This window comes from Arachis duranensis, chromosome 2 (assembly GCF_000817695.3).
Source record: "Arachis duranensis cultivar V14167 chromosome 2, aradu.V14167.gnm2.J7QH, whole genome shotgun sequence".
In the NCBI taxonomy this organism is placed as follows: Eukaryota; Viridiplantae; Streptophyta; class Magnoliopsida; order Fabales; family Fabaceae; genus Arachis; species Arachis duranensis.
Genome location: NC_029773.3, coordinates 9,898,269 through 9,920,778, shown reverse-complemented (window position 1 = coordinate 9,920,778; position 22,510 = coordinate 9,898,269). Strand labels below are relative to the sequence as shown.

The window sequence follows — 22,510 nt, the reverse complement described above, 5'->3', positions numbered from 1 at the left end:
GAGCCACAGTGGGAGTGGTGGCCTGCAGCATCAAAAAAGTATAGTGCAAGGGAGGGTTACAGATGGTTATTAAAGAAAGCATTAAATTGGAATGCCAATAGTAATTGGAACTGGTTGTGGAACACAAACATTCCAGAGAAGTTCAAATTTACTATGTGGCTTGGCTTACATGATGCTCTACCAACTGAGACCTTTCGATTCAAGCGGCATTTAGCTTCTTCAGATATGTGTAAGAGATGTAACAAGGCGCAGGAGACTATGGAGCATTGCCTTAGAGACTGTGAACGATCAAAGGCAATTTGGTATATGTTGGATCCTAGTATCCTGGACTCGACGACTGGTACTGCTCTTGAAGAGTGGTTTCGGAAGGCCTTGGCTAACAATGAGGCGTCCTTTGGTGCAGGGCTTTGGTGGGTATGGAGACATAGGGGCAATGACATATTCAATACTGACAACCCTTGGACAGACCACAAGGTTGTTGCCTTGGCCAGAATTACCGCCAAGGACTTACAGGTTTACAGGAATCGAAGCAATGCCTTTAGGTCTCTCCGAAATTGCCTGTGTTGGGAACCACCGGTAGACAATAGTTTTAAAGTTAATTGTGATGCAAGCTTGTATATGGATTCAAATTTAGTGGGATTTGAGTGTATTATTAGAGATTCTAAGGGATATTGGATCTCGGGCTACTCTGGAAGCATTCCCCCTTGGTCTATAATCAAATGTGAATTATTTGCTGCTTGGAGGGGGCTGGTTTTAGCTTGGGATTGCGGTTTGAGGGATATTATATGTGCAACGGATTGCCTTGACATTCTGCCCATCATGCATGAGCTTACAAGTGGGTATTCATCTGAAGTAACAGATTTGGTTCACAAGATTCAGGAGCTTTTATCTCGTCCTTGGCTTGTTCACGTTGAATGGGTGTCCCGAGAAGCAAATAGAGCTGTGGATTAAATGGCTAAATATGGTGCCAAAGTTATTTGGTTTGAGCCTTGTGTTGATCTCCAACAAATCATCCGCTTGGATTTAGGATAGTTTTTGCTTTGTTTCTTTCCTTGTTTAGACACCAAAAAAAAAATCACCCTAATACATGACATATGATAGCATTATCAGTGTTCATTTCTATGCCAATGGCAAAAACAAACTTGTGTCCAAGGAGAAGGATAAAATATAGTCAATTAGGAGATAGTAATGTGACTAAATGGGCTATGTAGCTCCAATTAAGGATACTCTTATATTCCTGTCCAAAAAAAAAAAAATACTCTTATATTTATATTCTTTTTTAATTCCTACAGTATTTTCCAACTTAGCATGTCAAGGAGACAAGGACTAATCCGCCCTAATACTAGGTTTCATTTAAGAGTTTATCGCTGACCAATGGATTGTTGCATCCTTTGTTTATATAAGTAGGACTTTTATTAAGCTTAAGCTTTGGAGTCAATTCAAGAGAAATAGAGAATGGGCTAGAACCTTGCAATGCAAATATATTAGAAATTCAAGAAAATAAACCATTAATTTACTTGCAGGATAAGGTCATTCTTATGCTGATTTCTGTAAAAGAAGAAATTATTCTTCTAGAGATCCATACAAAATTAACAGAAATAGTTTTATATGTGTTAAGCTATGCAACTCCCCAATTTCATCGCCATTCTCTTAAATGATATTCAGTCCTCTATTGTTTAACTCTGCAAATTTGTGAAAATTCTTTTGAAAAAATTACTGAAATTCATGAAGAATAAAAGGTTAACTTCCCCAAAATCTATCAAGTTTTTTCAGATGGTATACATTGATGAAACAAGACAAACCAGAAACCATCATTTGTTTGATTGCAAACCACTACCACCATAATACTGCTTTGTTGTTTCGCGCGAGAACTCAGCAAAAGTCATCCCATCCTTCAACCTCGATGAAAGTGGGGGGACGATTTTCTGAAATTTGCAGCTCAGTTGTTTATATCTATCCTCCCCAACCTGTTCATCATCATCATTATATTCCTTCATCAACTTTGCATGAGAATAATCTGCAGTAGATAGTGTTTTGGTCCATGCAGGCTGCAGAAACACAACAAAAGTTTCCCTGCTCAAATTGTTAAACTTCACAGGCCTATGAACGGCATGCAAGGTTGCGCGAAGCTTCCCCTTAGAGATTATATCGGCAGATTCCCCGACCTGAATAATGAAACTGTCAGGAGGGGCCTTCACCATAAAGATCCTCTTCTTATTCGGATCATAAATTTGCAAGCAGCTATGCCCGGTTGGCGATGGACATTCATCAAAACATGAATCAGCAAATACATATTCTGTTTTGGCTGGATCCGAATATGATGGCCAAAGAAAGAAAGGAGCTGTCAGAACAGTGAATATACCATAATCATAATGCCACTGCTGCCACAAATTTGAATGAATTCCACATGAATTATGATCATCGCGAGCAATTGAATTCGACTCTGATGATCCTTGTAATGATTTCTGCACATTCATAACGCAGCTACCCTGGTCCCTCTTGTTATTTTTAGCTTTTCTTTCACCTGCCGCGCCGGTCTTCTCAACTTCTTTCAGGAGGAAGCTGTCCAAACGCGAATGGTAATGTATAAGCCGCCCCTTCGCTGCACAGGATTCCAAGAGGCTCTGCTCCAACTCATTGCTCCCGATAGCCTTGTCACATATTCGAGCAAGGCAAAGTCCCACCTCCATCATGCAAAGCCCTAACTCTTTGAAAGTACTCCCTAGATTCTTAAACTCCATATCATTACATTCTGCAGATGCTTCCTCGACATCTTGAGGATACGCTTCGGAATGTAATCGATCAGTCATGGTCAATGCTTCCGGAGCTTTGGCATATTTGAGATTCATAGCAAAGGAGGACACACTCCTATCTGGATTTCTCAAAGGAACATCACTGCCCAAGTTGTGTTCCTAAAAAAAGCATGCAATGCAATCAGAATGATCACACTCACAAATGAATAAGCTAATTGTAAGCCTGAACTCCATTCAGATTTATGCATATTGAAAATTTTTCGATATTACCTAAACAAATTTCACAAGCCATAGACGCAATAATGACATTAATCAAACTATATAACAATTGCATTCTTTTTTCCTTCAAATCATCACAGTTCAAAATATATCAAGACTTCGATTTAGCAATTATCAGGGTAAAAATTCTCAATCTAAATTTATGCATAATGAAAAACTTAGTAGCTTTCATTTTCCCCAAGTAATTTTTACATAAATAAAATAAATTAAATACCCACTAAATAGATTCTTCTAATCAGAAAACACATACGTTTATGACTTTTATTATTATTATTATGAAAATTGGTACAGGTGGAGTTTTAGCATTGTTCAATAAATCCAATAACCTGTAGAGATTCCAGCTCAAAATTCGATGCCCATTTACTCCATAATAGCGATTGTTGAACAAACCTGTGATACTTGAAGGCCTGCCATGAGTCTTAATAAACCTTACCATCCTGTTACACATAAATGGCTACAGGCAAGAGGGTTTACAGATTTTAAGATAAACACATGACCCAACAATAAACAAATTCCTTTAATAAATCAACAGAGGTAAAAGGATTCCTAGCTTTTTTCTGTAAACCCAACATCATGTGGCAATTACTGAACGAATTATTAACCCCAATTCCCAGAAACGATTTTTCACTCTAAATATGAAAAAGAGAAGTTGCATACTATTGCAGAATAACCTTAATTGAGCTAGACACACTTAGAAGTAAACTTAAATCATAATGTTTGAGTTCTTTTTTGCTGCGATTCACCACAAAAGTAAAATTAAGGAAACTAGAGAGGGAACAACTTTTTGTAGCAAGGCCCAATAGCTGTCTTTGTGGAACCATCAATCCCTTTGACGGATGTGCAGAGTAGCATACTACGAATAATTGGCGTTCCTGAGCAAAAGTTTGTGAGTCAATTACCACATAAGGGATCCCGGCAACTAGAACCCAGCATATAGCTACCTCCAGAACCACTTCCCCCTCCTCCTCCATCACCTCTGCCTTCATCACTGCCTAGCTCACCTCCTCTCCCAACTCTGCCGCCTCCTCTCCCTCTTCGACGTTGTCGTCCACCATAGAAGTGTTCTGGTGAAAGGAACCTCCGAGCTATCCTGAACCACCAATTGAGGTAATCTACTGATGGGCCTGGGTTAGGAACAATTTGAAAACGGAGCACATTATCAAACCTATTGTTCCAATGTTGGTGCCAGGTGGCAAAGACATTGGGGAACCACCGGTCTCCTCCTCTACCATCCTTTGCCATAAGAGAATCTATGTCAAGGGCCTTGTGCGGCCGATGTTGGACCCCACCGAGCTGTGGCAAGACCCGATCCACTTGATGCCACTCAATAACAGCGAAGTATATCAAAGATGTCGTCGACCTCCATAAAACCTGGTGTCTCTGGTCCAGGGCCTCCACTGCCGCAATTTCAAGTACTTCAGGCACAGCATATGGCATCCACAGAAACTGGAAAAAGGTTTATCATGTCAACCTAAGTAACTTACTATAATATTTAGGGAATAAAATTTGAGGTAATAACTTAAAACCTAACATCCACTTACATCATCGGGTCTCAACTTATCGAGCTTGAGCCTCAACTGCAACAATCGAGGGGCTCTCTGGTCAAGTGAAGGAATATACTTCGCCCACCTAAAAATGCAATTCAATAGGCATTTAAAATACTGTAACAAAGCATAAGAGGAAACAACAAAACAAAATACAAATAGTATTTAATCATTATTACCTTGACGCCAATGGCCAAGTGAACGTGTTGAACCCATGAGGCCGCAATGTGGGGAAACGCCAGAAAATCCAAGATTGGAGCAATGTTAATGGACCAGCGAGCTTAACCACATTGCGGTTAGCAACACGGCACAAGCAACGGTACAACCATGCTAATGTAGATGATCCCCAACTATACCGGCCCAACTCCTCTAAGCGAGCAACGAAAGGCAACCACCGGATGTGAACTCGAGTCCCAGATTTGTCTCCAAACAGCTGGGATGATAGTAGCACCATAATATAGGCCCGAGCATACATCCTAACCGTATCCTCTGACGCATTATCTGGAAGCACCTCAAACCTCGTTTGGAACCACTTGTATGTCACAGTAAACTTATTGATACACTTGGCAGGAGGAAGCTCACCAAACAGCTCCTGGAACCAAGTCCATGCTGGTTTCCCACCCTCCATAAGCTGCTCAAAATCAGAAAGGCATCCACTGACTGCCTCGCCATCAATCGGAAGACCGAGCTGGTATGAAACGTCCTGTAAAGTGACCGTACACTCACCAAACGGCATATGAAATGTATGCGTCTCCGGACGCCAACGCTCAACAAATGCACTAATAAGAGGCTCATCAAGCTTAAACCAATGTGCATTAAGCCTTGCCACCTGCTCTAGACCAGCAACTTTCAGGTAGGGGATGACACGATCATGCAATTTCATATTTTGCTGCCGACGAACACTTGAAATGCAACGGGTTGGCTGCGAAAAACCAAAAACAAATTGGAACTCGACAATCACCGTAATACACTCATGATTATTTGAACAAATTTATTTAAACTAGCAAGAGTAGTTATTGACCAACAATAATTTACCAAAAACCTACTTCATCCTATTTCAATATAATATATAGAATCAACTAACATAGACGATAAATTTAACAAATGAATCTGCAAAAATCACTTAAAAATGAACAACAAATTCGAGCAACCTCTTCGTAAATGCATCCTGCCACTAAAAAGAGTTCCAGTTTCTCTACTGCTAGAATCCAACAATTTAACATTCACACAAAATCCTAATTAGAGATTCTAAATTAGTCAACAAATATTCTACTAAAAACCTACATTTATCCTGTTTCAGTATAATATATTCTAATGCTGAAATTAGAAAACAAAATGCTAAAATTACGTAACTAAAGCAAAAATTTCAACAAACCTCTTTGTCAATGTATCCTGCAATATGAGCAATGCCGTTTAGTCGATATAGCTGATCTGCTTCGTCCATTTTCTGACTGTTTTGACTTCTTTTCTGCGAGAACCAACACCCTTTTCCTTTCAACAGCAGCGATTCTTCTCTTCTCTCCCTCCAATTTCCACTCTTCTTCTCCACAATGGTGGTCTCTCTTCTTCAATAGCGGCTGACCAGGGGTTTTGATAATTGATAGTGACCTTCAAAATTTGTTGCAGCCCCTCTTTATAATGTGAGAGAATTGTGGCATTCCTTTAGGTATTTCCATTTGTTTCAATAAATCGGGGTAACATGCTTCGATTTACGTGTAAATGAGCATAACAAATTTGAGCTAGAATCGTTACAGGTGGCTGAGTTTATTGGACACACATTAAAGTTTAAAACGCGTCTACCTCCCGCGATTTACTTAGTAACAAAAAAAGGACCCATACGTATGCAATTTAATTTATTTTATATATGCAAATACTAAAAACCCACTAATTAATGAACATTTCGATTTTTCCAAATTCAATCACCATATGGCACTGCATTTTTCTGAATGGTCCTTCAGTGCAAGGTTATTTATTATAGAAATTGATTTAGATTTGTTTCTACTTGAAATTAAAAATAAACATTTTCAGCACCTTGAGAACACGTTTACGTGTGTCGCGGTGGAGAAGGGCGAGCTTGGGAGCAAGACGGAGAAGTTCGGAGCGGAGCTCGGAGACGTTGGGGACGCCCGTAACGGCCAACAGGCCTGGGCCCATGGGCCCTAGGGCTTCCATTACTGAGCTCGTTTTGCGAAGAAGGTCCTCATCGAATGAAGAAGAAGAAGCATTAGTTGAAGTTGGATTTGAAGAAGATAAGAGAATGAGGTCGGAATGGTGAAGCTCGTGTAGTTGTAGGATTTCTGCTGCTGCTTCTTCTTCTTCTTCCATTGCCGTGTCCCTGTTTCTGTTTGAAACAGTTGCAGAGTGATACCAGAGGAACACTCTCACGTGATCCAAGGTTTGGGCCTCTAAGTAATGGGCTGGGCTCCAAGGTGGTTTTGTGCTTCTCCAATTGGGCCTTCAATTCTTTGTCTCCTATTTAACTACTATGTCTGGTCTCTCACTCTTTTTGTTCTTTTTCAAAAACGCCCATTTAAATCTTAAGAGTAAGTTTATATTGTATAGAACAGGAGCATTGGGCGACCAAAGTCAATATGTACATAAGTTTAGTTTATCCGATGAGAATGCTTTCAATTCATAGTAGTTATAAATTTATAATCTCAATTTAACTTTTAAAATTTTTTAATATAACAATTTTAAAAAATTATAATAAATATGACAATTTTATGATTCAAATTTTGTTGTGATTTTATATTTTACGTATTTAATTTATTTTTTTAATTTAAGTAAAATCTCGATTTTTCTACTTTAACTTTTATAAATGAATAGTATGTGTGTGCATCAATAGATTAAGAAATAAGGATATGAGAGAGAAAATTAGAATAAAACCCATTGTTAAATAATGAAAGTGGTTTGTAGAAATAGAAAAAAGGCTACTATTTCTATTTCACCAAAAAGATAGATTCTAATAAATTCTTAAGATAAAGAGAATGGTCATCTATCAAGGAAGGTGAAACTAATCCAAAAAGATGGTTATTGACTCTACTATAAATACACGGATACTTTTTAGGTATATTTACGTTCTAGTACTACTAAAAATCTGCTTAAAACCCTTGCAAATTTAAGCATCGGAAACTCTTGCAAGAATCACCCCTCACCTCCTCACAAAGAACTCGGATGGTGGCATCTCGGCGCAAGAACAAGTCCGACGCTACCTCACAAAGAGTCTGAACCTCACGTTTAAACTCAAATCATCGTTTCAAATAATTTTCGAAACAAGTGGTATGTGCATCGATAGATTAAAAAATGAAGATATGAGAAAGAAAATTAGAATGACACCCATTGTTAAAAAATAATGAAAGTGGTTTGTAGAAATAGAAAAAAGGTACTAGAATATTCTATTAAAATAATAAATTAAATGAAAGATGGACAAATAGTTAGAGGTGAGAATAATAAGCAGATGCGAGGAACAAGTGATTATAGACAAAAAGAAGACTTAAAAAGACTCTCATAAAATGGTGAGATTTTTATATATGATAGGATATAATAACGTCATTCATTTAATCAATTTCATAAACTTTGTTGTTGATGTTTCTGTTTCCCTCTTTGGTCTGGTATTCTTTGTTCCAACAGTGCTAGATGACAAATCCTGTCTCTGAATCTCTATACTTTATCAAATTATAATGCAATTTAATGCGAAACATTTTCGTAATAACTACTAACGATTTTCAACAATTTAATGCATTTTAATTCTATCATGGGTTTCTACTTCACCTCCCATAATTAAAATACTCACTTTATTATACGTATTATAGAGGTATGGATTTTAAGAAATTCTTAGAGGTGCTTTTGGGCGTTACACACACGTCACACCTATTTTGTGTACGTAAAAGTTGTATTATTTTATTTGCATGGAGATCAAGCATAAAAATAGTGAATTTTTTCTTTCACAGATAGAAAAAGTGAACAGGTTAATTTGATCTATTGGTGAGATTGAGATAATCATCACCTTCAAAGTTCAAACTACTACTGCAAAATAACCAAATAAAAGTGCTTACATCTAAGAAAGTACCTACACTTATATATATGATTAGGATCTAGGATCTAATCTTACCATTAACTCTAATGTCATTAAGTAGAACTACATTAATTAATATATACTGTCCCTGGTTAATTATCACAAGAGTTTGCATTAGAAAAGAAACCTTATGCCGCAGTTTCTTTGAAGCTCTTAGTCAACCAAATAGCTGTTTCCCTTGGTGAAACCTTCTCAGGTCCAAATGGTTTCAACAACACACCAAGCTCTTCAAACCTCTGTTGCTGTAGGAGCCTTGCACTGAACTCCAGCAACCCTTCCAACGCCTCCGCGCGCTGCTGGTACGACGAGGTGTCGAACCTGCGCTGACGAGAGTCAGCCGAGGAATGGCTTGAAACAATGGTTGCCCCGGGCTCAGAGCATTCACTGCCGTGAGAGACCGGAGCTGGAGTGCTATTAACACCAGTGGTAATAGTAGGGACACTGGCCTTGTCCACAACTTGGACTGTACACTTGTCTTTTGTGAATGAGCATTCGGCGCTACCGGGGGAGCTAGACGAGCAATGAGCCGACGTTGATGAGGTGCCACGAACGGGGAAGAAATGATTGCCCTCGCAGGATGCTAGAGGGAACTCTGCCATCTTGTCGATTCGTGGTGCATTGACAGAAATATCTGGTGAGTCCAGGCTTCTTAGAAGGCCAACGCTAGCTCTGTAAGGGGTAGCTGTTGCCATGACTCCAGTTGAAGGTGTAAGAAGTGGAAGAGATGCTCGACGAGTTGGTGGGGCGAACTTTGCGGCCGGAGATGCTGGAAGCTGATATCAATAGCAAATGGCAAATTAGCTCTACAAGACATTAACATTAAATCAAAAGATGATACAATTTTTCACCTGATAATATGACTTGGATATAAGTGTTCAGATTAAATTAAAAAGCATGGAGAACAAATAGAGTCAAGGTTCAATTTGGTTCCATAAATTGTAAGCATGCTTTTGAACTTACTGAATCACGCTTGGAGCTAGTATGTGCTATCGACGGTATTATCGGCCGTCTCGGGGTGGAAACCTTCCCTGCTTGCGATCTTGGTGTCCTGTCGAAAGCAGAGAACTTTGCTGCTTTCGACTTGTTAGCATTCAACTCTTCCCGGACACAACCAACAGAAAGATCATACAATCTCTCTTTTGAATAAGTGAAGGATCCTTGTGCTCTTTGAGCAGAACAGAGAGAACCTACTTCAGTTCCAGAAATACTAGGATTCAAAGCTCTGTCATTGCTAAAGGATAATCTTTTGTATCTGTCTGAAATAGTAGAAACAGATTCTGGCTCGAAAAAGCGGTTTCTCCTTAAGTAACTCGAATCATGCCACTGGAAGGGAAAAGTACTTCTTCTTGGGGTATTGAGTTTCAGGTGAATTTTATGAATATAAGGCTGAAGATGTGGATGATTTAATAACTCTGCAGCCTGATAAAATAAACTACGGTTAACTTGTATCAAATATAGGTTTAATTACTCTGAAGGTCCTTATAACTTAACTCAGATCAAGTCTTTGTATTTAGAAAAATGTGTAAATTATACTACTTTAGGGACTCAACTAGAAATGTTAAAATTACAAAAATCAATATAAAAAATTTTATACAATTTAGAAACTTGATTACAAACTTCCAAATTATAGGACCTAACAAAAAAATTGAACGAAACTATAGGGATGAGAGAAATTTACCTTGAATTACATCAAAATAAAATTAAGTAGTCAACTAAGTAGAATGTGCATAAACAAGGAATTAACAACATCACAAAATATAGCAGTGCATTTCATGAAATGTATGTAGGACATTTTTTTAAACCTGGATGTTTAGCATTAAAACAATAAAACCTCAAATTATCATGTACAATCCTTTCCTAAGCTTTATAAAACGAATGTGAGAATTCAAGTGATGTTGATGGCTGATGTCAAAAAATGATGATGAGGAGGAAAACAATCAGCTTATAAGAGAAACAAAAGCAAGGGTAGATTTTGATTTTCAACTTTTCAGTTTTCATCAGTTAATACAAAGTTTAAAAGATGAAAAGTAACAGTTAAGAAGTCAAGGCAGTAAACATACACTTGGCCTAAGCTCTGGATTTTTCCGCAGCATACTCTTGACAAGCCCTCGACTTGAAGAAGAAATATAAATTGTCATTGTAAGTTACTCAAATCATGTAAACAAAACAAGTGGCAAATAATGATTGTAAATTACAAGATTAAAAGCAAAATGCAAGTCAATTCTATGCATCTACCTAGCTCTTGAAGTTCATCAAGAATTCAACAAAATAAGATTGCTTGTAACTAAACTAAACATAACATTCCAAAATGTATAATGGCAAAGTAAATTCCATATCATCAGTTAATTTTTAATGAAAGGTAAAATCAAATAAATTGAATGCTGTAAACATGCTTTATACAAATTAGAAAATCACAACAGCTTGAAGTTTGATTGTAGGATATCAGCAAAAGAAAATACAAAAGCATAATAGTTAAATAGAACACAAGTAAAAGAAATATAGTATGCATAAAGAGCTTAGATATTTTAGGAAATAGAGATCTCACAATGGACTGGAATACAAGGTTGGTAGTGGAGCCACTAAAGACTTGTTTATTTTATTAATCAATGTTTGCATATCCTGCTCAGATACAAGACAAAAAATAAAAAATAAAAAATATTATAGTGAACTATTTTATGGTCCAAACATCATAAATGAAAATTACCTTCTTGAATGAGCAAGATGATTACCAAAATGAAAATTCCCAGACATAACAGGACATTAATTTATGAAACAACACAATATTTGATGATTTGCAAATTAGAGTAAATCCTCAGTTTCGTCCATAACAAAAAAACATGGAGGACAAAATAGTCCTAGGTTTTAAAAATGACAAATCCCCCCACACCATTTTCTTAACAATCAATTTGCCTCTCACCATTTTGTCATGATTTTCAAATGGTGAGGGGACAAACTTGTCATTTTTAAATCCCGAGTGACGACTTTGTCCTCCATATTTTCTACCAAGAATCTGATAGATGGTTTACTCTTCAAATTAATTACTATACCCCCACCAAATTTCCCTTCTTAGGATAAACAAATTTGAGTAATGTTCTGTTAGAAGAGGAATAAAAGAGTGAATATCTACCAGGATCAGATAGTTACTTACAAGAGCTTTGAAAGCTGGCTTATGTGCAGCCATTTCATAAACACAGCATCCTGAAAAATATAAGTTATCAACAATGTCAATTTCAATTGAAAAAGAAATGCAGAAAGAAGTGAATAAAAGAGTAAATAAGTCTATGTGATCTCTCATGAGAATAAAACAAATGTATGTTACCTAAAGACCAGATATCTGACTTAGAGCCATAAGGTATATCAGCAAGAAGCTCTGGACACATATAACTTGGAGTCCCGACAACCTAATTGTAGAGCAAGAACAGTAATGAGATCCTTTTTTTTTGAAAAAGAAAAAGAAAAAGATCAAAGGAAACACCAAACTAGTGAACAAAAAGAATGGCTTGGTCGTAACACTCACCGAGGAAGCAAGATCATCACATGTCAACATTTTAGCAAGACCAAAGTCACCTGCATCCAGCATACATAGCATAAGATAGGACATTAGTAGAGATATTACTCGATTAGTAGATAGTTAAAAAGTTTGTTACTTTTATAAGGTTTAACACCACATGCATGACAGAACATTTTCCACCTTTTAGGGAAATTTTGGTTTATACTTTTCTCTTGGTCCTCGTTATTCTCTGATCAATATTCTCAACAGATATGCAGGAAGAAGGCATGGAGTTAGAGATGTCGAGACTAAATGCCATGTGAAGTAAAAAGAATGAAGAAATCAATTACCTAGACGTATATCTTGATCTTTTGTCAAGAATATATTTGAACACTGCAACAGATGTGGAGAAAAAGATCATCATGGTTGCTCAATGATTTCATATAACTAGCTGCGTGACTGAAATTATAGGATTCATCATTCACCTTGACATCACGGTGCAGAATATGATTTGCATGCAAGTAATCAAGTGCCATCAGCAGTTGAACAAGCCACTTACAAAGCTTCTGTATGCCGAAGTTGACAAGAATGTGTTAAAATTAAGTTCCAAAAAGTTATTTGCATACAAATGAACCGTTCACCAGGCTTGTAAGTAAAAGAAGTCACAATGAGCGACCAACCTCTTCAGAAAAATGAATACCATTAGACTTTTTTATAGCTTCAGCCCTGTCACAACATAGAAACCAAAGAAAGACTGCATTATTAACAATTGAAAGATAAAAGTAGTGTCTGCATAAATATTCATAGTTCCTCAGGAATTTGACAATAACCAGTACTTACATATCTCCGCCTTCACAATAGCCGATGATGATACATACAAAACAACCCTGGAAGTGAAGGTACCAACTTGCCAATTTCAGAATCATAAAATCAATCAAGAATTATATAACTATGTTCTGTGTTATAAAATTTAGTTCAATTAACAAAATCATCAATACTCATTAGTATGATATAAAATCAGCATTTGAAACGAAATAAGTACCCTCACCATTGAATTTTTTTATGTTAAAATCTTCATTCTTGGAACTCTTTTAAGTGAAATAAACAAAAAAGACAATAGACAACTAACTTAGAAAGATTTGAATTTCTTTTCCAAAAATTATTTTTTAAAAAAGAAATAATAACAAAAGCCTGACCTTTTCTACCCAGGAATCTTTATATTCCACGATAAATGGATTTCGAACTTTAGAGACGAGTTCCATCTGCAAAACAAGAAATCAACAAAGCATGCACAATTTAATAATTAGTGAAACAACAAAAAGTATTAGTACACCCCAAAAAGAGGAACAACATAAGTATCTTTTCACCTTTTAAAAACACAACTATAAACCAACAAATATAAAGAATTGCACTCTCAATATACTCTACTCGCTTTTAACCATCAGCGTCATTTTTGAGAACATCATTATATCAATTTATCCAAATATACCAATGATGTGCCAAAAAATAACAATGACAGATAAAAGAAAACAAAGGGACTACATGACATTAAAATTCAAATGTGATATCAAAGGAAAACCCTAAACCCCAGAAACCGACAGCGACATATAAAAGGAAACCAGATAAGGTACATTAAAATTTCAAATGAGATATTAAACAAATAAAACTCATCTTAAAGCTCAACAATAAAAAATGTATCATTCTAAACAACATAAATGAACTATTCATGAAATTCAAAATCCACAAACAAACAAACAAAAGTGGCAAAACCATAAACCATAGAAATAAAAATGAGAATGTTACCTCTTGATGAGCAGATCTACGAGTTCTGTCAGTTTGGCGAGCAAGTTTGATCTTCTTGAGTACATACCTTAAATGGAAACAAATATAAATAAATTAAAACTAATTTATAAATATCACATTATAGTCAAACATTACACATTAGTTCATAGTTCATACACATTTTATAGAAGAAGCTTGAAAATTATTTCAAAGATAGAGAAAAGAAAGATATGTTGAACCACAGTTATAGTAATGAACATTACTTTCTGTTTTCATGTCTGTGCCTAACAAGAAGAGCAGAACCAAAGGAACCTTTGCCAATCTGTTGAAGAATCTCATACTTCTCCATTTTTTTCTGTGAAATGAGAAAATCAACACTTCAAAGGTTCAAACTTCATTGCTGAAAAAACAGTGACAACAACATTAAGCTCAGTCATTTCCACAAACACAACATATGCACTTACATTACATACTTTGAAACGAAAATAAAAACAAAAAAGTGATCACATTTAACAAAGTAAATAAATAAAAGAAGAAGACTAAAAGAAAATACCCAAAAATGGGAGATAGCTGAGGATAAAGGTGATAAAGAGGAAGTGAAAGTGGAGCTTTGTTTTGTTTTGGTGGTGGCAAAGTAGCTCCTGAGTAATGAAGAACACAGAGTACCCGTGGCTTTAATATTTTATTAGGAAATTTTAATTAACAATTTAACATTTAAGTTATGGATAAAATATAAAAGAAATAATGTAATAGAGACTAAGTTTAAGAGGCCAAAACTCGTATATAGGTTTTTCTTTTTTATTTTGAAGTAAAAGAAATTCAACACAATAAATTAGAGCAAAAAATAAAAAAACAACTTATAAATCTAAAAATAATCAAAAAATAATTCTTAATTATTTCTGACATTGTCATTAATACCTACAAAATTCACCACCAAATTACTCATAAAAGTTTATAAAAAAGTTAGTCGAATAAATATATTTTTTTATCAAATTTTTATATCATTCTATCTTTTCTCTTAATTATTAGTTTAACTTATTGTAAAATCTTATGAAGTTGAATTATTAATTTTAACTCTCATTGAAATAACTTTCTTTATCATTGAAAATTTAAGATTCACTCTAACCCATCCTAAAATATCTATAATCTCCTATAACATATTCTCTAAAATTTGAGACCGAAAAAATTTTTAAAAATGTATCTTTTAGCACACCACTTGATAACTAGTTGTCCTCCCAAAATCGTATCATCCTGCAATCTCTTAGTTCCATAGACAATTCTCGAATCATCTTCTCTTTCACTTGTGACTCTCTAATTTGTAACTGAGAGATATCCTTCTACGGACCACCTTTTGTAGGTATCGGCTGACCACAAATCATCTTGAAAGGAGTCATGTTATCACAGGGGCATACAATTTTTTTTCATAATGGACAATTTTGGTTCGAAAACCTCCACCACCACTTGAACAGGAGAGCTGTATTCCGAATCACCGCATCACCAACTCCTAACCCACCTGCCTTTTTTGGGGCTTGAACGAATTCCCATCTCACTAGATGCATCACGTTCCTCTCGTCCTCCTTACTTTATAAGAATAATTTCTGTAAGGAAATCAACTTTTTTGCTACTGTTTTAAATATTTTGTACAAGTTGAGATAATAAATAGGCAAGTTATTAAGAACAGATTTAATAAGAACTAGCTTACACATTTTACTCAGAGGTTTTGCTTTTCATAGACTTAGCTTTTTTTCACCAATCACTGATTTCTATGTCTTGACTAATTTTAAATTCATTCTTAGAGAAATGGTAAGATATTTTACTAGTAATAATGTTTTCTTACACCTTAATAGATGACATATCTGTCATGTCCAATCCTGCTTACAATTCACCGAAATCAAACTAAAAAATATTAGTTATTATTATGTGAAATTATTAGTTAAAACTTAAAAATTGTTAGATAATTTGACATATTTCATTAAATTATTATTAACAATTATCAACTACTAATTCCATACAAAAATAATTACACGTGAGTATTTATTTTTTTAAAATGTTATACTTTTAAATAATTATATAAAATTATTTATCATTTAATTAGATTGAAAAATGTTCATTTTTCCCTCTAATTATACCCATATATACTTGCTTTAATTAAAAGTGCATTAGATTTTTAATATGTATTTTTGCTAAAAGTACACTTAAAAATAAAGAAAGAGAATATATTTTCTTTTTATATAATTTTTTGAGTTAAAGTCAAATAATCTTAATAGCATTCTGTACAACGATGTTACAATACATTAAAGTGAAATTTGAATTGAACAATTTTAGTCAAAGTTATTTATTTATTATATCATCATCAAGACATAACAACTTCAGTCTTGGGATTATTTTAATTTTTGTGTCCTTGTTGAGTCCTTTTCCTGAATGACACTTTAAGAAAATTGACGCATGCTTTGACCAACTTCCATTCTTGTCCTCTTCCTACCATTTTTGAATTTCAATTATTGCCCTCTTCTCACTTTTGCTTCTTTCTTTCTTTGATTCCAAAATTCCAATCTTTTCTTTTGCCGCTCTCTCAATATTGCCATTGTTCATTTCATTGAACTTTCAACTTAAATTGGTTTTCATGATTTAATTAATTGTCGGAATTTACAAAATTATGCAATGTCTTTGTAATATAAGTACTTCCTAATTTATGGATGTGATATTCGGCTACGTTTGGTACGGGGTACTAATATTGAGATTGAAATTGAAAATTAAATTTTAATATTGTTTTTAGTGGCTAAAGATTAAAATTAAAATTTTAATTTTTTAATATTTTTAAAAAATAAAGATACAGAAAATTAAAATTTATTAAAATAAAAATAAAAATTTTAATAATATTTTATTTTTAAATTATTTTCGTTATATTTTAAAATTTCTAACTTCGCTCCTCTACAAACAAATAAGAGTAAAGCTCTAACCTTATTTTCTTTCTCCTCTAAAAATCGTGGTTTCTTTTTATTACCACTTTATTTGTCACAAATTCTAACTCATTGTTCTTTTCTTTTAAAGTCTTGATATTACTGCTGGATTTTGTGCTAATTTGATATAGGGGATGAATTTTGAATATCCATCATTTTTTGCTCGATTTTTTACCGTCAAAAAATTTGTTCATGAATAATATTCTAGTTGTCATGAGCTCTTCCCACATTTGATTAATGTTTATTTACATATTTTGGAGCTCGTTTGTCTTAAATTTTTATTTTTCAAAATTTGATGAAAAAATTTATTTTTGAAAGAATTATTATTAATTCAATACGATTAGGTTAAAGGTTGTATTTGTGTATCTGAGTGTTTCACATAGTAGGTCATAGAAAGAGATATAGAGAAAAAAATCATCAGCCAAGGTCCAGTAATCTCACAGTAGCAACCTCCAATGTGGTGGGAAGAAACGGCACCGAAAATATGATCTTCAAGACTTCCTAACGGTGTGATTGAGAAGCGTTGGTAAGGGTGGAAGCAAGTCAAGTTAGATCAGACTTTGTTTTTAATAAGTCTGACCTGTTATGTAGTTGATTGGCCTGAATTTAGTTTACAGTTTATTATAGACTTTTTTAAATTATTAAGCCTGACTTATTATTTAGTCTGGTCTAACCCAAAATCTATTAAAAGACCTGCTAATTTTGTTTTTATAAAAATAAAAATATTATTTAAATTTTTTTTTAATAAACATATTTATATATAAAATGTCATATCTCATATCTATAAGAATTTTTAAACTTTAAAATATTTAAAATATACTAAACTATTTTTAATTAAATATAATAAAGTTAAAATATCTCATAATTTTATTAATAATAAAAAATTAATTATATATGTAATTATGTATTAAAAAGTCTAAACAGACCTGACAGGCCAATAAGACTAATTAGTGAACTTGGACCTGACCTATTAACATAATAAGACTTTTATAAGAACCTAAGCTTGTATCTATTTTATAACAGGCCAGGTCAGATCAGACCAAACACAGCCAGACTGCAGGCCTCTGATAGACCGCCTGACCTTTTTCTACTCCTAAGCGTTGGATATATAGTAATGCGTTTTGTTCGAGGAAATTGTCTTCTACGCCGACCTTGGTGATGCTGCCGGCGACTGGATTAAGGGAAGTTGGCTTCACTGTCCAGACACTGTTTACGCATATACTAGGAGGGAGTTAGGGTTTTATTTTAACATCGAAATATAAATAAGGATATTTTAGTAATTTCAATAATTTTAATCTCTACTTTTATCTTAAATCAAATAGAATATTGAGACATAACTCAGTTTTATACAATTTATACTAAATACAGTACATAAACTTAATTTAGTCTTTATCTTTTCTTTTTGTTTTTCAATTTCTATTTTAAACACAACTAAAATATTTAAAAAAAATAAAATTTAAATTATCTCACCAAAAGTGATAGAATATACTAATTTATAAATATAAACAAATAAATAGATAAATAATTTAGACCTATATTTTTCAGTAATTTAGACTTGACTTAATGTCTACCTATTATATTGTGAAATTTTGTAAAATGTAGTTTTTTAATTTTATTTTTGTACAATATTCAATCATTTCAAACTTTTTTAAAGTGTAATGTCTTATCTAAAGGATGATAAGATGGTATTCTGATAAATTGATTTTTAATAACCTCCTCGGTACAGGATTCAATGATTTCAGAATGTTTGGACCATTAAATGGTCCCATAATAAAACATATTTTTAAAATTTTTTAATAACTATTAAATAGTTTTTATCTAATTTTAATTACAAATTAATTTTATATATTATTTAATTATAAAATTTATTTTTTATTTTATAAATTATTATTTTATCATTCATCTATCATAATAAAAAACAAAAACAATAACGAATTAGATTTTCTATTAATCGTAATAATTTTTTGGCAATCCTAGTCGATTAAAATTTTATCTTTGATCCGTTACATCAGTATAGGATTGTGAAATCGTGTTTCTTATAAAATCAATCAATTGGATTAATAAAACAATGATTGAATTTCAGATTTTCTATAATTCAATCGATTGGAATTCAGGTTTCCACACAATAATCGATTGAATGTTGGATGATAGTATGGTTTTCTCAAAAATCAATCGATTCTAACTTTTACACAATCGATTGAACGGTAATTATGATTAGAATGTGGGTTTTTTCTAATTCAATCGATTGTTCATATTACCCAATTGATTTGAAGACTTCAAAGTAATATGATTTCTCACAATTCAATCAATTGGTTGTGTTATCCAATCGATTTAAATCTTCAAAGTAATATGAATTTTCACAATTCAATCAATTGGTTATATTATCCAATCGATTGAATTGTGCACTACATTACATGTTATGCCGTTCTCAATTTTTCTACTCATGTTTATAAATTATTATTATTTTATTATCCATCTATCTTATTTTTAAAATTCTATCTTCAATTTTTAAGTTTTTATTTTGATTTAGATGCTCTAATCTTATTTTTTTCTTTAATATTAAGGTTATAAATTAGTGAATGCAGAACTTTCACCCTCAATCTGAGCTCTTTTTGCATTTTTAGTTCTGATCATTTTGGGGATATTGGTTTGGTGGGTTTTGTAGAGATTTGGATGAGGATTAATAATATGTATCTAGTTTGGAGTGGATGTGGATGAAATTAAAGAAGAAGAAGAGAGAAGTTTTCTGGATTTAGAGAGAGAAGAAAGGTTATACAGAAATGGAGTTGTAAAAATTAAAAAGGAAAGGGAGGCTGAACACGGATAGTTATCAGGCTTAATATATAGCGCATATCAAAATTCAATTGATTGTATTATCATACCAATCGATTGAATGTAGAAAAAAATCTTATTCACGTCATATTTAAATCGATTGAATTGGAAAATACCATTAGTCGCGTACAAATTTCAATCGATTGTATTATCATACTAATCGATTAAACTTTCATATATCATTCCAATAGCGTAAGTCAATCGATTAGGTAATAGAACCAATCGATTGAATTAACTGAACCCAAATTGTTTTGATGATTTCAATCGATTGGGTAATATGACCAATCGATTGCCCACATGCCTTGCAAAATTCAATCGATTGTGTATCAATTCCAATCGATTGAATTTTTAACAAACACGATTTTTTCATCCAATACATATGTAACGTATCAATGATAAAATTATGATCTATTAAGATTGCAAAATATTTATTATGATTAATGGAAGATCTAATTTATTATTGTTTTAGTTTTTTATTATTAATAAACATGATAGATGAATGATAAAATAATAATTTATAAAATAAAAAATAAATTTTATAATTAAATAATATATAAGGGATTAATTTACAATTAAAATTAGATAAGGACTATTTAGCAGTTATTAAAAAACTTAAAAACATATTTTGTTACAAGACCATTTAATGGTCCAAATGTTTTGGGACTATCAAATCCAGTGCCTCCTAACCTATTGTAAAGCATATTTAAGACACGTAATGAGATTAATAAAATAGTACAACTATATTATGAAATCACTCATTCCAAAAGTTTAAGCTGATTTTGCATAGGCCTTCTTAAGCTAATTTCTAACACTCCCCTCAAATAAGAGCCTCTTTTTGGATTTGTTTGATTCTGTATAGGCCTTCTTTTCTTTTTTATTTGCCTTATACTATTTTTTTTCACTTTTGGAGTTTACCAAAAATCAAACTCTTGACTTTTTGGACATAAAAACGCTGATACCATGTCATGAAACCAAAATAGCATAAGGCAAATAAAAGAGAAAAGAAAGCCTATGCAAAAATCAAGCAAACCCAAAAGAGAGGCTCTTGCTTGAGAAAAAATGTTAGAGATATAACCATTAGTGTTACCTTCTCCTATCAGTTTAAGCTCTTAGGATGAGTGGTACCATGACATGGTATCAGAGCTCTATGTTCGAAAGGTTAAGAGTTTGATCCTTGGTGAACCCCAAACGTGAAAAAAAAAATAAAAAATCAAGCAAACTCAAAAAGTGACCCTCTTACTTGAGGGGGAATATTAGAGATATAATTATTAGTGTTACATTTTCTTATCAGTTTAAACTTTTGGGATGAGTAGTTTTATGACAACTATAAAGATTTTTATTTTTTTTAAAAAGAATAAGTAGTCAATATAATATTTCTTTTGGTAAAATAGAAACTCATCCAAATGGTTAAAAATTATGGAAATTTGAGGATAAAAGATGTAGTTACTTATTTAGATTTGATCAGCCTAAATTTTGAGTTGGCTGGTTTAAGTTTATGTTATTTATGGATCATAATTTTTCAGTTTAAATTGTTTATAGTCAGTTTGATGGATTAAATAGGTTAATTCGTTTAACCTTTGTTATTTATAGTTATTTGATTTAAAAATTTTTTTTATAAATTTTTTTGTCCCTCTTACATAATTTTAATGAAGACCCAAGCACCAAAATAAAAAATAGTAAAAATTATAAAATAGTTCATTCAAATTATACTTGTAGATTATTTAGCTACTGAATTATAATTTTTTTGTATCATATAAAATTAATCAATAAAAATATGATTTGACGAATATTAGATATTTTAATATACTTCAAAATTTAATACCTAAATATATTAATGTTAATATTTTTATTATTTTACTATATTATTTTGCGATCACTTCTAAAATTTTTTAGATCCTTACTCATTATAAACATTACAAAGCAAGACATATTAAGAAATATAGTAGATGGTGGGAAGATTTTTGTTTTTTAAAAACTATCGAATAACTTACCTATTGACTCAACAAGATTCATGTATTATATATAGGGGTGCACAGACCCGACCCAGCCCGAAGGCCCGGCCCGGCCCCGAACACTTTAGGAACTAATTTGGAGTGATTTCATCGGGTTTAGGGTCGGGTACGGGTCTCAAAAATATACCCGGTCATTATTTCGGGTCGGGTCCGGGCCATAGCTCGGGTCACCCGAAGTCGGCCCGGTGGTCCGGTATCATACACAATTAATATTTTGTGTTATTAGTGATGGATCATGATTATTCTTACGTGGAATTTAAGTATTGTAAACCTTAATATTTTGTGTTATTAGTCATTATAAGACTATAAGTTAATGTTTTATGTTTAGAATGCATAAGATTTTAGACTAATATATAAGATTATGTTATTTGTATTGATTTAAATATTTGGTATTATTAGACAATATTAGTATTGATTGTGGTTATGCTTTAATATTGATTGTGGTTATGCTTTAATTTTGAAAAATGGTTGGTTCTTGTTATATTTTTCTAAGTGAATTTTACCATGTTAACTAATGGTTGGAGCCTTGGAAATTTGGATATTTTTACATGCTAGTTTACAAGAAGGTATCAACGTAATGTAATGTTAACGGCCCGGTTTTCACCCGGTATAATTGTGGCCCGAAAGTGTATTGGTTTCATCGGGTCTAGGGCCGGGTTCGGGTCTAATAAATAGACCCGGTGTATATTTCGGGCCGGGTCTGGGTCACATCAAACCCGGCTTCACTCGGCCCATGTGCACCCCTATATTACATATATGATATGGTGTATTAGAAGCAAAGTG

At 33.2% G+C, this 22,510-nt stretch overlaps 2 protein-coding genes across 3 annotated transcripts; both read right to left on the bottom strand.

Moving 5' to 3' along the window:
- Window positions 1-1,553: 1,553 nt before the first annotated feature.
- LOC107473495 (uncharacterized) lies at window positions 1,554-6,921 on the bottom strand. Of its 2 annotated transcripts, none has more exons than XM_016093072.3 (2): window positions 6,608-6,921; window positions 1,554-2,912 (listed from the first exon to the last, which is right to left on the bottom strand). In XM_016093072.3, the coding sequence occupies exons 1-2, from the start codon at window positions 6,899-6,901 to the stop codon at window positions 1,812-1,814; spliced, it is 1,395 nt and encodes a 464-aa protein (XP_015948558.1). In that variant the 5' UTR covers window positions 6,902-6,921; the 3' UTR covers window positions 1,554-1,811. The 2 variants fall into 2 exon arrangements, with proteins under 2 accessions (XP_015948558.1, XP_020990661.1); XM_021135002.2 differs by lacking the exon at window positions 6,608-6,921 and adding an exon at window positions 3,359-4,083 and having other exon boundaries at window positions 1,558-2,912.
- Window positions 6,922-8,514: 1,593 nt separating this feature from the next.
- LOC107473494 (serine/threonine-protein kinase Nek4) lies at window positions 8,515-14,559 on the bottom strand. Its single transcript, XM_016093069.3, has 15 exons — window positions 14,477-14,559; window positions 14,187-14,323; window positions 13,945-14,011; window positions 13,338-13,403; window positions 12,982-13,028; window positions 12,822-12,867; window positions 12,627-12,707; window positions 12,492-12,534; window positions 12,169-12,218; window positions 11,971-12,052; window positions 11,800-11,849; window positions 11,197-11,270; window positions 10,712-10,763; window positions 9,612-10,070; window positions 8,515-9,424 (listed from the first exon to the last, which is right to left on the bottom strand). The coding sequence occupies exons 2-15, from the start codon at window positions 14,270-14,272 to the stop codon at window positions 8,780-8,782; spliced, it is 1,848 nt and encodes a 615-aa protein (XP_015948555.1). The 5' UTR covers window positions 14,273-14,323; window positions 14,477-14,559; the 3' UTR covers window positions 8,515-8,779.
- Window positions 14,560-22,510: the final 7,951 nt, after the last annotated feature.

Coding starts and splice junctions, on each gene's coding strand:
- LOC107473495 (XM_016093072.3), bottom strand. CDS start 6,901: ATGGAAGAAGAAGAAGAAGCAGCAGCAGAAATCCTACAACTACACGAG. Junction 2,913..6,607: donor CACGTAAACGTGTTCTCAAG/GTGCTGAAAATG, acceptor TGCTTTTTTTAG/GAACACAACTTGGGCAGTGA.
- LOC107473494 (XM_016093069.3), bottom strand. CDS start 14,272: ATGGAGAAGTATGAGATTCTTCAACAGATTGGCAAAGGTTCCTTTGGT. Junction 12,708..12,821: donor GTATTCATTTTTCTGAAGAG/GTTGGTCGCTCA, acceptor TTCGGCATACAG/AAGCTTTGTAAGTGGCTTGT. Junction 12,053..12,168: donor GTGATGATCTTGCTTCCTCG/GTGAGTGTTACG, acceptor CTCTACAATTAG/GTTGTCGGGACTCCAAGTTA.